The sequence below is a fragment of the Microtus oregoni genome, unplaced genomic scaffold (assembly GCF_018167655.1).
Source record: "Microtus oregoni isolate MIOR12 unplaced genomic scaffold, Mior012 000033F_ref0000390, whole genome shotgun sequence".
In the NCBI taxonomy this organism is placed as follows: Eukaryota; Metazoa; Chordata; class Mammalia; order Rodentia; family Cricetidae; genus Microtus; species Microtus oregoni.
This window is the reverse complement of record NW_024543092.1, coordinates 2,636,907-2,653,650: the sequence shown is the minus strand read 5'-3', so window position 1 is coordinate 2,653,650 and position 16,744 is coordinate 2,636,907. Positions and strand designations below refer to the sequence as shown.

At 40.2% G+C, this 16,744-nt stretch overlaps 1 protein-coding gene across 1 annotated transcript in view; it reads right to left on the bottom strand.

Annotated features, from left to right (window-relative positions):
* Nucleotides 1-338: 338 nt before the first annotated feature.
* The window catches only part of Adgrg6 (adhesion G protein-coupled receptor G6), a 131,513-nt gene continuing 115,107 nt past the window's right edge, over nucleotides 339-16,744 (bottom strand). Inside the window, exons 22-25 of the mRNA XM_041680134.1 lie at nucleotides 16,441-16,724; nucleotides 6,921-7,022; nucleotides 6,166-6,318; nucleotides 339-3,158 (exon numbers count right to left, since the gene is read on the bottom strand). Of these exons, the coding sequence (XP_041536068.1) occupies nucleotides 2,980-3,158; nucleotides 6,166-6,318; nucleotides 6,921-7,022; nucleotides 16,441-16,724 (718 nt within the window). The 3' untranslated portion in view covers nucleotides 339-2,979. The remainder of the gene's footprint in view (nucleotides 3,159-6,165; nucleotides 6,319-6,920; nucleotides 7,023-16,440; nucleotides 16,725-16,744) is intronic.

Sequence of the window (16,744 nt, the reverse complement as noted above, 5' to 3'; positions counted from 1 at the left end):
CTGCATAACACTACGATGTTCCTTTCCATTCTTTATTTTCATTTTATTTTTCTGCTTTAGTCTTTTCTTCAAAATAATCATGCCTAAATTATGTTTATGCTGCCATACAGCCTGGCTGTGTATCAGTTATCCTGAGAAATTCTAACGTCAGAATACATTAATCCCAGAATCTGGATCTTCGTCGCATATTCATTCCTCGTGTTTTGGCTAAATCGCCCCATGTCATTGGATTTATTGGTGGCAAGGTTATTTTCCAGTTGTCAAATAACTGTTTTTTCCCTATTTAAGAGTCAGAAATAGAAACAGTCACTCATAAAGGAAGTGAATAATTTGGAACATGAACAACATAAGTATTTATTTGAAAAATCATTTTCCATTGCAGTTAAAATGGCAAATCAGCATTAGCAGTTTCTCACTGCTAATTCTAGTTTGCCCTCACAGTTGCTTCTTTCCATAATATTCAAAGATACTGCTACAGAAACCTGTTTCACAACTTTTCTAGAAAAAAATACAGTCTCTCTACTAGGAAGTTCATTAAAACAATAAAACTGGGCAATAGGAAGCTAATGTATTGAACAAAACTGACGTGAACACAAATAAATAAATATGTACAGGAGAGACATTGCCAATGACAAGGAAAATCTTTACACCGCAGGAAACAGTGACAAGAACGGAGATTGTCTCAGGACCCTAGACCAAAGCTCTGATGCAGCACAGGGAAGAGAGAGGGCGGGGAGTGAGGAACCAGAGTCGGAACTGGTACTGTCTTACAGGCGGGTGGAGGCCGGAGTCTGGCCCTCCAGTGGAATTCCTGCCCAGTCTTCTAAGGGGCCAAATGCACATGAAGCCACATACTTGGAACTGAAGGTAGAATTTGGTTCAGGCTTTGAAATCGACTTGCACCTATTTCTCATCTGGTGTTTCTTCTTCATCAAACATTTTTCAAGTGGAGCTGACATTCTTGCCAGATATGAAAAAATAAAAAAAAGGTTTCTCTCTGATCTGAATACTTGTAAGTGAAACTCAAAAGCAAAGGCATTTTTGAAGCTATGTCATAACTTTTATTAACGAAACATGCACTTTGTGCAGAAGTCTCACAGTAGAAACCTAATGAAAATCTATCGTGATTTTCCTAAGTTTGGGGGAGAAGGTGAATATTTCGTGACTAGCAAGCTTAGATTTCCCCTGTGTATGTATCCTCTGGCACAGTGAGCAGCCTGTTGATACAAACCACAAGCCAAGGGCTGGCTCTAGGGCAGTAAATCTTAGTGACCTTACGATGTACTATCCACTCCTCCTAAAGGGCCTCCTCCTCTGTGAAAGCCAGGCCTAACAACACTCACGTCCACCAATGCCAGTCCAGGCTGTTAGACCAGCAACAACAACCCACCACTACATTCTATCATCTTTGGCAGCCTGGCAAACAGCTTCATGATTGACACTTGGTGAGAGGAGAGGAACCTTCAGCTGTTGCAGAGCCTGCAAGGTCCTGTGTGTGTATATATCTTAGCCAAGCACGACCTGCTTTCTGCACAGAGGTTCAGGTCTGGCCTCTACCCTCTGACTAACTCTGCTAGACTCTCCCTCTTTGTCATCCCTGTGTCACTGACCTGCCAAGCCTGCAACATGGCAGAGAACCCTGAGCAAGGCTAACACAAGCATGTACTGAGGCCGGCGGATAGAATGCCATCACTTGAGAACAACCTATACCCTCCGTAGCAAGTACACCTTGTTTAGGGTCCTTTCGGAGTTAAGTGAGCTGCTGAATGCCTTGCATGACTTGCATGCTGCAGTCTGATCCATAAATATTACACCATAGAATAGTATATCGCACCAGCCCTCCTTAGACACTCTGATTGCAGGACTCAGTGCAAATAGTTTTTAGACTAGCTGTTGTAGATCTACATATTTCTAAGTTATTTTGATGAGCCAAGACAGCTGTATGTCTCACCATTTGTTCTTTAGAAGAAAATTATCACTGGGGGAAGTCAGAGGTCTCTGAGTGGATGCGATCTGAAATGTCTTAAAATCATTAAAGCAGGGATAGGCTCACATAGTCTCAAAAGTGTGTTCTCTCAGTGGTGAGAGGTCATGGCACACAGGGTGCTTAACTGGAATTCTCATTCTTCTCTTGAACCTGTGGGCCCAATGAAGAGTGAAGGAGGACCCGGGAGGGTGTGAGGGAAGGTAAACCTATTCGTTCTTAACTCTCAGGAGGCCCACTTTATGCCAAGGGCACATTCAGCTGGATTCATGTGTGGGGGACGATGGTGATGCTTAAGCTCTATGACTTGAGATACTAGAAATTTATACAGCATATTAATGAGGTCAAATTTCTGAAATACTCTTTTAGCAAATTATTTTCACGAAAGTTAAATATTTGACATAAGGAAAAAAATCACATTTAATATTATATGGGTCAAATATTAAACATCTTTTCTACTTATGTTGAAAATTTCACTGAAAAAAAAGAAAGAGATGCTGCTATATTCATAGAAAATAGCATTGGAACAGAACCCATGAGCATCCCAAATCACTACAAACATTAATTAGTGTGTTTTCTACTTAGTCTTTATGAAAGTCAGGGCACATCCAAGCATCTTACATCCAGGTGCGATGGGGTAGATGAGATCTCAACTAGAATTCACTCTTGGGTTTCTTCCTCTTGTATCTTCTGATTTTAATGCCTTTTCCCTCAAATTCTGATGAGTTTGATTGAGTTACTCATTCTAAGAAGTCCTGTCTCCTTGCGGTGTTCAGCGTGCTTTCAGTTCTGAAGTGTGATGACTGAAGCTTGTCCACAGAAGAAATATTCTGAAAAGATGAATGCTGGATCCCACAAGAGCTTCTCTAACAAGATCCAGTCCTCAAGGCTCCGCAGTTACCTAGGGAACAGCACACTGCCTTCTGTTGGGCACAGCTTTCTCTGCTTGTAAAGGTTTACAGTTCTCCAGACAGATTCTTTCCCCCCCTCATACATTAAAACTTTGTACTGTGGCTGAATGTATCTGACAGGATAATATTTTTATAGAAGTTATCTGAATGAGCATTACAGTAACCTTTGACCTTATCAATAACCTGATGGACAGGGATGATTGACGTCTGCTCTCCACCAGCGTGGGTCAGTTTTGACAACGACTTGTCCATGGAACTGCTGTCTGTAAGAAAGGATACGAGAGATTCAGTTGCAGGATGAGCAAGTGACAAGGCTGAGCCGTGACATTCAATGAGCACACTAAGGAGTGGGTGCCCTGGGCTCCCTGACAGGTTAGGGAATAGGCAGCCCTCAAATACAATCCCCCTTCAAATGCACTTTTAATAGTCTTGAATATCAACTTACTTTCAAGTAATTTCTGTCATGGCTTGTTACAACAAAATATTCCCTCAAATGCTGTTTTTCAGAGTTAATGAATAAAAAGAGTTGAACCTTTTTTTCCCGAAAATATATGCACCAAACGGCCCCAAAGTCAGAAATGATTTAAAAATTGAATTAAAATACTCATGAAAAAAGATGTGATATCTGAGATATGTTTTACAAATAATATGGAGTAGGGAAAAATGAAAATATAGCTACCTCTGAGTTTACTCATGCATCTAGACTCACTACACTCTACTTGATATGTAAATTTGACACTGCCATAAAACTTTTTGACAAAATTTAGTTGAAGTGGTTTTGGAGGATGAATGTGAATTTAAGTAAACGTGAAAGACTACTGAGTGCATTTCCTCGTGATTGCTGGTTGTGAGATGAACGGAAGAGAACAGAAACATTATGGTTATAAAATCAAAATTCTCCTCACTGGAAAGATTCCAGAAGCAATAATATCAGAGATATCAATAGCAATTGAGGACCACTCAATAAACGTTTAGAATTTTTTTTTGTCTTAGATAAGTATATTCTAGTTTTCTCCAGATTCAGAAACTTTAAAATTGGTTCAGGTAATGCTCTGAAAGCTGAAATTCATACCACTCTTATTATCTATATAAACATTTGTGTTTCTATGAATATAATCAGCACCTCTCTTCCCACTCCTGGTATACTTTGGGGAAAGTTTTACCCTCTGATTAACCAAAGTACAAACTTCAGAGTGATGATAGAGAAAAACATGGCTTCATTATAGTCATATAGTCAGCAAGAAAATGCTGCCCCCAAACACTGATGTCAGTAGCCAGAGCTTCCTCCAAAATTGAAGTATTTATGACAAGCCTTTTATGTTTTGAGTAAAATGGGCCCCCATATGTGAAATGATCTGTAAAACACATCAGTAAGTGACCAAAGTCAAAGTCATCTTCATGGTATCTGCTGCTCCACTACTGTTCTGTCTTAGGACAAACACCAAGTCAAAAGTGGCCTAAAACGGGAAATGGGTGGTGTCTTCCCCTACTAAAGGAGAAGGAGAGATGATTCATGGGAAGATGGGCAGATGGAACGACAGAGTGACTGAAGCGAGTCCTAGCACTGATTAGAAAAAGCCTGGAGGGCCGCAGATAAGGTCCTGCCCATGAAGCTCTCAGCAAGCTGACTCATTTTGTGCTTCCTTTGGGTTCCCAGATTCTCTAGCCACTGGTTTTCTGTTGAGGATTTTTTTTTTCTTAAGCATAAATAAGAAATAATCTGTGCTTGACTTTTTTTTTTTTTAAATCAAACCACAGGTCCTTAGAGAAATGTTGAGGATGCATCCATTCTTCCTGGACAGTTTCGAAGGGCATGTATTTTTAGAGACTGTAACTGGCTCCATTCCAAATACACGATCACACTGGATGGCTCTCCATACTCTACTAGAGTAGAACTCTGTGTTTATGTATCCAATACATCACATTCACACACAGTGTCCCATGGCTTCTGGCTAAATATCACATTATGAGTAGCAAAGATTTAGATTGCATATCTGAAAATCAGGGGCTAGAGATACGAACCATTATTTGACATCTACTGAAGGGCTCAAGCAGATCAAAATAATCACCACAAAGCAGCTTGCCATCGACCAATTTCTCATTCAGGACTTCTACGAATGTACCATGGCATACCCAGTAATCCAAAAGATATTGAAAAGCAAAAAAAGAAAAAAAAACTCACATCATAACAACAAGTTTATTATGTACTTCTTTTTTTTTCTGTCATTATATTACACGATATGTGACCCATTCTTCTGGAGCATGGGACAGATGGTACATTGCTTAGAAGGCACGCCTTGCACACCCCATGCAGAGAAGAGCTGGCACAGCCCACTACGGAAATGTCAGATTCCAGCTCAGTGCAGGAGTACCATTGTGCTAGCTGCGAGGTTCTGTAAAGAGTAAGCCATGGCGCTAGTGCAGCAAGGCCCTTAGCTTAGTCCATGCAGACATTCTCATTACCTTGTACAAATTCATGCATCCAAGAGGAGCAGTATAAATTACCTGAATATTCCACTTTTGTTGAAGGAATTCTCTTAGGAGAAATTATCTACACCATAAACATATGAATATCTAGATCAGTTCCAAGAAATAAACCAACTATGTATTTCTGAGGTATTTCGGCCGCTTTCGGCACACCCCAAGCCATCCTCAGTAGGCAGCCATGCCACTAACAACTGGCAGGGATTAGACTTGCAAATAACCTATAACTCGAGTGTTTGCAATATGGGCAAGAATAGACACTTCACCTATCATTCCCCTTCTTTAGAAAAATGTCAAATACTAGTGTGTCCAGTGCCACACACCACTGCTCATGGGTAATAACCAAGTGGAGTAAACATTTTAAACGTATTTCTTTAGGAATGCAGTGTGTGCCAAGACACTACGGCTGTCTGTCAAGGGCTTAATTAGTATTGAGAACTAGACATCCTATCATTTCTCTTTGAAGTTACAAGTTTAAACCTGTCACATAGCTCACCATCAACCTCAAGTACTGCAAACCGTTATTTCCCGGTTGTCGGCAGGATTATTTGGGTATATGCTAGGGTCGGAACATGCCGCCACAGTAGCTGCACTGAACAAGCAGGACACAAACCAAAGCGACATTTCTGACAGTCCTTATTTTAAATTTAAAATTTACAACGACGCTGAATGAAGTCTCTAGGTGGATTGTTCAGTTCATGGGAATCTACAGCCACCCTCTAGCATAAGTCAGTTTTGTGAGGGAAAGAACCAGGGAAAAGCTTTACATGGCCAGGGATGACTCACATGAGTGACTGTTTCTTTTGAAATAGGTGGTGGAGCTGGATTTTGATTTGGATGTGAGGTATGTTGAGTTGGAGCCAATGGAACTTGAAGATAAAGATTTCCCCAGGTTATCGGAGCTCTTCTTGATGATGTTGGTAGCCGTCTTGCTCCAATCTGAAAGAACGAAGGAGAAGATTCTATTAGTAGGCTTAGAGAAAATACAAGCTGTCTCAGAAACCCATCACTGTGTCATCTAATCTATCAAGAGCAGCCAGTTTCCCAGTACATGCAGCGACTTAAGAGATACTGACATGGAAATTGTAAGAGCCTGGGGACAGAGAACTGTCTCGTTTTGACCCCCATGCAGAGGGTATTTCGTCTCCCACTTCAATATCCTATAGGTGAGAAATATATACAGATGTTTAAAAAGTTAGTGGCATTTTCCTTCAAATGTTATGTACTCTGAAAACAGTCTCTTCACCTAAAATTCAACCGAGAGCATAATACCATGGCAAGGTGGGTCTATTGTAGTGGAACCTGCAGCCAAATTGTCAAATTAGATGTCAAAACTTGAGCAATTTTTAAACTTCTCAAGGATCCTACAGCATTCAAAGATGGGGCCCAATACAGAACGTTCCAAGATTTCAACTCGGCAACCTCACATACCCTGTACTGTAGCCTCTTGGGGGGGGGGGGGGTTGCTGCTCTGACAAGGTAAGGCGGGATGCTCATGGTTTCAGCTGTTTCTCCAAACCCACTTAATCCAGTGCCCTTACCTGAATTGTCTGCTAGCCGAAACCTGCCACAGCACAGATGGCGCCTCCACTGTTTTTGAACATTCTCCTTCATGGCGCAGTGGAAGATAAATATAAATAACCCTATAATAAGAGAACGTGTGAATACTTAAGACAAATGGCACATTTTAAAGGATAAATAATAAGTCTGTGGAATTCTCTTCTTATTTTAGAACTAAGTCAATGAGAGACAAATATCTTAAGTAATGAAATCTTAGTGCATGCAGTAGGCAGTTCAGTCTTCTACAGAATATCACATAGACTTGTCTAAATTCAGAATGAATCCATGGACTCTGTCTTTGCCTGTTCAGTATCCCTTATGACTCAACTACACTCCTAAGATCCAACAATGCTTTTCATCATTGACTTCATTCCCATCTCTCCACCACAAGATTTCAACACACACAGCTTGTGGGATGTCTTGCCTTGGCTGAATCTTCTCCATCTCAAGCTTCAGATATTGACAGAAGTCATGACTATGACCCCCAACCACGTGAACACTCTTCTGTTTCTCAATGTATAAATAAGGCTTGTTCTCACCAAACACCATCCTGACCACTCTTTCTTCAGATCTTTAGTAATAGCCTTCTGCCTCAGATCACCCACTAACTCTCTAGAGAGGCCACTATCTGAAGTTATAATTCATTCTTAATTTAGTCCCCTACTCTTCCTCTATTGTGCACGCTGATCAGTACATGGTGGTCTTGTATTTCTTGTATGGCCATTTGTTTTTATGATTATCTGTTACCAGTGGGCAACAAAGATCCAAATAGAGTTGTTCATCTGTTGGTCCGTGTGCTCTAGCTGTTCCTGGAATGATGCTAGGAATTGTATAGCAAATAAATGAATGTTTCCTTAACAAGTGAATAATAGCAACCAGGTTAATGAGATGAATTCAGTCTGTGTTCAATAAGTGAATATATGCTCATTTTAATGGATGATATGTGATTAGAAGTAGGGAGTCAAAAATAAGACCTATGTATGGACTGGGGAGATTGCTGAGTGGGTAAAGTACCTGCTTTAAAACCATGAAGACAGGAGTTCAGATCCCTATATCCACCATAAATGCTAAGTGGACAGGATGATGGAGACATGGGATCCCCAGAGCAAGCTGGCTTGCCAGATTAGCTATTCTGATTATCTTTAGGTTCAAAGGAGTGACCCCACCTCAACAAATAAGGTAGAAATCAGGTAAGACATCCAATGTCAACCGTGGGCCTACACAGATGCATGAATGTGTGTGTGTGTGTGTGTGTGTATGTGTGCGCGCAAATGTACATGTGCATGTGCAAATGTACACCATATACACTCACACCTGAACATAAAGACCATGCATGCATAGTAGCTGACAATGGTGCAGTAGGGGTACACACAAAACTTTGAAGACTGAATCAAGAGGGTAAGTTCAAGGCTAGCCTGGGCTACATTGGGAAACCTTGTTATAAAACAAAACAAATAAAAATATAATAGACTGAGTTCCATGCAAATTAAAGGATATAGGACAATAATGACAATGCTTTAAAGGCAAAAGTTTCTGAAAAACACACCAGTGAATTTTGAGGTAAAACCCTTGCTTTATACTATGCTAGTGACAGTGTTGATATGTCTAAACGAGGAAGGGCCTTACAGAAGAAGCAGGCTGCAATGGAATCTTTAAAATGCTTAGAGTGGAAGGGAGGTAAAGGAGACTTCTAGAAGGTTTATTTGTGCAGTGACTATCTTCAAAGCACTGAATCTGACATTTGGAATTTTCAGGAAGAATAAGGTTGATCCTTAATTTCATGGATCCAAGAATCTTGCAGAGTGTCATAAAAGTAAAATTATTATAGTATTGTTAAAGGACAATTAAGCTTATCAGTTGCTTTTGAATATGGAGTATTCATTAAGCAAACTCAACTATACCCTAGCTTGCATAATTAAAAAATTGCGGGCAGGCAAGAGAGATCGCTCAGTGAATAAAGTGCTTGACACTCAAGGCTAGAGACCTGAGTTTGATCCTCAGAATTCATGTAAAGGTGGAAAGAGAGCGCCAACTCTGTGAAGCTATTCTCTGACCTCCACGTGTGTGCTATACAGCATGTTTGTGCCCCTGAAGCATACACACATACACCAATAATAAATAAGATAAAGTTTCAAAAAGATAGCACAAGAAAGGTTTGACAGTCCAATATGTATAGTTAACTTTGCAAAATCTTTATGTCACACAATTCAGAATTATATTTTAGAATAAATGACAACAGGGATGAAGCCCTCTGGATTTCTGTTCTAGCCTTGATATTAGCAGAATATCTCTGGCTGTCTTCCTCTGCAATTAGCTTCCCTCTGTATTTTGTAACACATGTGTTTTTACATGTCAAACGGACGGGAGAAAAGAAACTTCAGAAGTTGTTTATGAGATTTTCAGGACACTAGAAAAGAGCTAAGCTGTAAATTTGACTTTTTGAACTTTTAAGGATCTAAAATATGAATTATTTTAAGAATTTCATGCAGACCATAGTCAAAGAGGATGAGTTCAAAGATAAAACGGACTCAGTGACACATTTTTAAAGAGCTAAAAACCTAGTGCAATCTACATTTCCAGGAATCCACAAGGGTGACCCTAGCTAAGATTCCTAGCAATGGGGGATGTGGAGCCTGAACTGGTGGCTATTTGCTCAACCCAGGCAAGACTTTTCCAGTGGAGGAATTGGGACACCAACCCAGCCACAAATCCTTTGAACTACAATTTGTCCTGACTACAAAATGTGGAATTGTGGGAGTGGCCAACCAGGGAAGGGACTGGAAGGAGAGGAGGGAGGGGAAACCTTGGTAGAAAAGTGTGTGTGTGTGTGTGTGTGTGTGTGTGTGTGTGTGTGTGTATAACCAGGGTTAAGGACTAGCGAGATGAACAGACAATATCAGTTTAATTCCATCATCCACATAGGGACTAACAACTGTCTATGACTCCATTTCCAGGGGATCTGGTGTCTTCTGGCCTCTGAGGGTAACACACACACACACGATACACAGACTTACATGCAGACAAAACAACCATACACATAAAAATAAACAAATATTTAAAAAGTAGTCTGGGTAACCTTGTTCTACATCACAATTATGTATCAAGAGCTGACCCTGCATTTTTAACCAGCTTTGATTATAGTAAATACATAGGCATCAGTTAAGTTTAGATTAAATTCTGACACATCTCTAAAATTATATGATAGAAAATAGTTGTATAAAAGCTCCATTTTCTACTACAAGTTGTGGTCAAAATTAGATAATAATATTGAGAAATGAGTAAATATTAGTAAGGATTTTATTGAAATTTCAATGCATTATATTTATTATCGAAAAAAAAAAACAAGAAATTTTCACCCTGAGACATCATTTCCAGGCCAAATCAGAATAAAAATCCCCTCATAGGTTGCTTTGTTCTTTGCAGCAATGAATTTAAGCTTCTCGTGTAAATTTAAGCTAATCAAACAATAGATATGATAACAGAACATTTTTCAGGGAAAAAAATGTTTGTTTTAAAGTTCAGCCATGAGAAATGTGATAGAATCCACGTTTTATTTTAAGCCTTTTTAAGAAACAGTATATAAAATAAAACCATGAGAGCTAACAACAGGTGGAGGCTAAGAAAGAAAATTGACCCGTATTTACTCTCCCTCTCTCTCTCTTTCCCTCCCTCCCTCCCTCCCTCCCTCCCTCCCTCCCTCCCTCCCCCCTTCCCTTCCCTTCCCTTCCCTTTCCTTCCCTTCTTCCCTTCCCTTCCCTTCCCTTCCCTTCCCTTCCCTTCCCTTCCCTTCCCTTCCCTTCCCTTCCCTTCCCTTCCCTTTCCTTCCCTTCTTCCTTTCCCTTCCCTTCCCTTCCCTTCCCTTCCCTTCCCTTCCCTTCCCTTTCCTTCCCTTCTTCCTTCCCCTTCCCTTCTTTTCCCTTCCCTTCCCTTCCCTTCCCTTCCCTTCCTTTCTTTCGCTTTTGAGACAGGATTTCTCTGTGTAACAGTCCTCGTTGTTCTGGAACTAACTTTTTGTAGATCAGATTGGCTTTGATCTCACCTGCCTCTGCCTTTGTCTCTGGAATACTAGGATTAAATGTGTGTGCCACTACCACTCAGCTCTGTATTCCCTCTTAAATGCTGAGGTTTTCCCCATATACTTAGATATCATGGTACCAGAAGAAGTTAGCTTCACAATCATAATCGGGCTTCCATTGCATTCTAAGGAATCCATTCCATTTCCCACCCAACCTCCATCCTCTATCCATGTTTCTGCCTTTGAGGTAATTCATTCCACCTAGCAAACGTATGGTCCCCAGCTTTCTGCAAAGAGCTTCATCTGTGACTGGAGTAGTAATGAGGAAGTTTCACTTCTCTTGGTCCCTTCAGCTTTACTGAACTGATGACTAAGAGACATCTCAGTGAGTTTGGAAGCCCATACAGCCAAAAGATTGAATTCAAAATTAAAGCTTTTGCTTCATCTTGATTAGTAAGTGCTAAATTCATGAGTCCTTTCTATTATAAAACAAACAATAAACCAACCAAACAACAATAAAAAACAAACAAACAAAAAACAAGAGCCTACTGCTACCCATTGTCTTTTTGGGTGAATTTAAGCCTAGCCTGAGAGACTACCACTCAAAGGAATCCAAGCCAGGATTCCTTAGCAACAGTTGCTTCACCTTGTAAACTACCTTGCTCATTTAATTCGCCTACTTGAAACCACTCCACGCTAGATGAGCACACCAGATTTGAAGCCACTCCTTTCCCTCTCATTTCTGCCACTCCACGCCTTCATTAGCATCCATCTTAGCCTCCGTCTTCCACGAGATACTCACTTCACACCAACACACCACTATGATGCAAGAACTCAAAATTTCTTAATTCCCAGTAAACATGGCAATGTTATTCCATTTTAAATTAATAATATTTCCAGCTGGGCTGAAGAAGGACAAATACTGTAACACATGTGGGGGAAGCAGGGCTCACTATGGGGATTCTGAAGGTAGAGAATGTAATAAACTCTACCTTATCATGACCTTTGATAACCTGGGCTAGCTATGTAAACAGTGCAGGAAGATGGTGAGCGCTCTGATTCTGGGGAAAGGAAACAGTCTAAAAAAATCTTCTGAAGGATTAGGTTTTGTTCCTTGTTCCTAATCCTGTCATCAAATCCAGAATCTTAGCCCCTTAGAAAAGAAATAAAACCCGGCTTTTAAATTCTGGCATCATATTCATTGTGGATTATATGACTTGCCTTTAATCTTGATCCTTATGGAGCTATTTATCTATTTTTGGGGGGAAAGATATTTTCGTTAGAAATTTGACTCCCATGTAGAATTCATTCCCTTTGCTTCAAGCAGGCAGAAACATGGCTTTCAGGAGTCCATGTAACATGAGTAGCTATTTCTGATGTTGAGTCCAATTAAAAAGAAATGCCAGAAAGAGTTTCCCTAGATATAAGGGGGTAAAGTCGAAGTCAGTTAAGTGGCCACCTGTCACTGTTCCAAAAGGCCTCATGCAAGTCCAGATGGAGGGGAGATGATAGTTTTGACTGCTCATCTCTTAGAGCAGTTTAGTATCTAGAGGCAAAAAAAAAACCCTAAAAACAAAAACAAAAACAAAACAAAACATTCCAAGAAAGTAAACAACAAATTTGGACTAAAAGCAAAAAAGCCCAAATTCACCTTTTCTGAACCTGAATGACAAACCAATTGAAACACAGAGGGAAGATGTAAACTTTAACATATCATCATAAAAACTACTTCAGGGGTTTGAGGGAGGGTCAGGTGAATAGCTTTGAGTGACTGGGTCTTAGCTCATGAATGTAAATTTTAGACTTTTGATAGAAAAATCAGTCAATAATTCATCAAGTCAGCTATTGGAAAGGAAGAAGCAGTGTGCGCTACATTCGTGGCCCTTGGTGAAACAGCCTGGATGGCTTCTAAGCTCTGGAGGGACTCTAAACACAAGACTGACCACTTCCCAGGTGTGCTTGCCACTCAAACAAAGCCAGCTATTGTTAAGTTGGGTTTCTGGCTGGTTTTGGAAATGTGTTTTGGCTTTTCCTTTCATACTACAAAGACTCCCTTTACAAAATTATTTCTCTGTGGCACGACATGCCTAGTCAAAGGATGAGCAATATATTTCCTTGCAGTGTGTCACATTGCATCCCACTTGGTGTTGGTTCGGGTGTCTGGAGTTGAAAGGCGGGCCATCTTTACCTTGGCAGCAATTACACATGTGCATTGTGTGTGTTGCTGTGTCATAGCTTAAAACTTGCAGAAGGCTCCAACCGGGCAAGGGAAATTCAGCAATTAATTTAGTGCATCTCAAAAATCTAACTTAATGTCTCAGTCTGCCCGTGGGATCGAAACCAATGACGGTTCCTGTTGAATAACAAATTAAATTCCCATTAAGTTATTAAAAGTGTATTTGCTAGCTTTTTAATAAATGGAGGTAGATATTCACTTCCTAAATGAAGAGACTGACATGAACTGAGGGGTAGTTAAGGAATTTGCTTTAGTTCTCTTTCTATTGAAAACTATACCTTTTATACTCTGTCACCTATTAATGTGCTCTCTAACTGTCACATATATATTATTAATATTTCATTGTCAGATCCCAACTGATCTTGGGAAAGTCATTGACTTTCTTACTATAAGTCTACCCTTTAAAAAACAAAACTATATCCTTTGCTGAAGTTCCTGCTTTTCAGACTTTTGAGGCTGATAGTAAAAGCACACATGTTAGATGGAAGTATTTCATTAACTCTCATGCCCTACAAAAAGGCACATGATTTCTGTTGCTCCAGGTATCTTAATGTTACAATGTGAGTAGTGGCAGACATCTGTGAGCAGACTGATACTCCTTTATTTGTGTGTGTTCTCCATAGCACCTTCTGATTGCAGAACTATGGAATGCATGAATTATGTTCTCACATTTGGGTACATGAGAGGGCCTGGTTGTACTTGACTGCTAATGGATATTGTTGTCTATTTCTGGAAATAGAAAATGGAGGATCAAGTTTCAGGCATGAAACTTTTTAACTTGTTGAACTTGTTAGGAAAGTCAAAATGCTCCATATGTTCGAGAAGTATCAAAGGGGATGGGATCATACAGAATTTAGACAGTAGTTGAATCAAATCATCCTTCCTTTCTGATGTTCTTCATTTCAGAAAAAAAAGAGAATTTTCTCAGTTTCATTGCCTCATGAAGCTTACTCTATTGCCCCTTTAAAAATAGAGCCTCCTTATGTAACTCAGAGTGACCCAGAAGTCAGTATCTTTCTGTTCCTGCTCCTGAACTATGGGATTACCACCCCACAAGACTCTACATGCTTCAAATAAAGCATAAAATTCTTACCAAAAAAGCCTCATCTTAAAGTTAAAAACTAGCTCACCAATGAAAGCCATTAAAAATGTATATACTGTTCCAGGAAGTTTTCATTTGGCCTGGCTGATGAAATAATTGTCCATAGAATCATGTCTTCAGCATCAAGGTCTCTGCATTTAAATCTTGTTTAGGGGATGTTTTCAATATCCTCGGACATGGATAAAGTTGTTCTCAATGTGTATGATTTAAAAATCAGCCTTAAAGTCAGTGATTTATGAAGAACACTGACTTGATGAGGGCTGACATTTTCCCCTCTCATCAGGAGACCCGTGCTAGGAAAATCAAAGCATCCCAATTCTCATGAATAGAAACGGCCTGTACTGACAGCTGGAGCTGTTGAAGTTTACGCCAGGAAATTCTAACAGCGAACCAAGGTTGGGCTGGCAGATGACTGTGCCTTTCATGTACAGTCCTGAAATATAAAACCTTGGAATTCCTAATGTGACTGGACACTCCTGTCAATATTTACTTGGGCACTTTTATGTAGTGTATCATAAAAGAGAATAAATGGAGGAATTTTGCCTTTGCTGAGCCGGATCGCTGTTTAGACATATTCATACACTATGAATTTAACTTCCAACTTAAGGATATACTCTTGAGACTTATTATTCTACATATTCATGATAACAAGCCTGCATATTTTGCCTGTTATGAGCCTGAATATCTTTGCTGAATTAATTAATGAGTATTTATGCCAGAGGCATCTCAGATTGGATCTAGGCCATGCCTAGGAGAAGATCCTCTCCTTTCCCTCATCCAGCAATCCATGTATTTAACAGTCACTACGCATCTACTTTGTGACAATTGTTTCAGTTCAAAAACTAGCAGAAGTTTAAGGGCGGTGAGTCATACTTTCCTTCAGAAAAGTGCAGACATTTTAGACACAGCAAGAGGGAATACCCAGTAAAATGACAGAATTTTGAGGAGTACAACACTGCTTTCTACCCCAGCTCAGATTTGTGTGGATTTATTTAGGTGTTCTTCTGCACATCCATAACTGTATGAGTAGCTTCAGTAAAACTGATAGTGTTCTCACTGAAAATAGCCCAGGCTCTGAAGGTAGGGATGCTGGAGGCCTCTAATCCTAGCACTCAGGTGACTGAAGTAGGACTTGGAGTTTGAGGCCAGCTGGGACTGCACAGTGAAACACACACACACACACACACACACACACACACACACACACACGCGGGTGGACATATCGGACTGTGCCGTTTAATTTCTTGTGATGTGTTGTCCTCATGGTGCTTCAATACGCAAAAGAGTTTTGTCATAAGAATTGAGATTGTCTGGCATCTTCAAGAATTTTATCGAAAGACTCAGAAAGTCGTTCAGAGGTGGACATGTGTGAAGCCCTAGGCTTAATCTTCAGCACCACAAAGGAAGGAAAGCTATTAAATTTTTCAAGTTGTAACTGAAAAACTGACAGAAGTCCATTTAGAGGAGACCAGACAGTGTGTCATGGAATCAAAACTACAATTGCATGGCCAGGTATGGAGATACAGTAGGCAGAGGCAGGTGGATCTCTGTGAGCTAGAGGCCACTGGTCTATATGGAAAGTTCTAGACTAGCTATGACTACATACTGAGACCATTTCTCTTGGTCACTCTCTCTCTTTCATTGGTGTGTGTATGTATATATGTATGTTCTCTAAAGCAGAACATCTGTATGTTTGATAGGTTGAGTTAATTTCTGTATCTCATAAAAAGACAAGTTTCTGAATTTGAGTTGGATTTCATTTTTAAACCTGGGGACCTTAGGGGGTGAGGTGAACTGCTGTGCCATGAATGGAAAACCTACACAGTTTGCACGAAGGCAGCAGCAGCAGTAGCAGCCTGAACTAGAAAGAAGACAAAAGTTGACGGTGGGCCCTTAAACTTCTGGTTAGGTCGTCAGCTAACACTTCATGCTGCTCCATACTCCTTTGCATGATGCTATATTTATCTACCAGGCACTGTAGATTACCTGGAATATTCAAAGCTTTTGAATGAATGTTCATTTGTGCCTGAAACTGTGCTCGACAACTACAATAGTAATAGAAAATTGACCTGTTCTGTCAAAAGGGAAACTGTCCACAAATATGATAAAATAAGAAAGCAGCCACTGCTCGGGTACTGTTCATCTTACCTTGTAAAGAATTGAAGATGGAGAAGAGGTACATGAAAGGGATATTTAAGGGTCCCCAAGCAAAGAAAGCAAAACCCCACGTCATGCCCAGCAGGAAGGTCAGGCTGACCACGCTACGCAGGTTCCTTAAAACCTCTTCTCTCAGGGTCCGGTTGCTTCTCTTTCCGTTCCTCCCACAGATCTGTACCATGACCACAATGAACATGGCAACGTTCAGGAAGAACATGATTCCAAAGTACCCGGCACAGCTCACATAAAATACCACAGGATCCTGAATCCAGCAACTTAAAGGAAAAGAAACAAG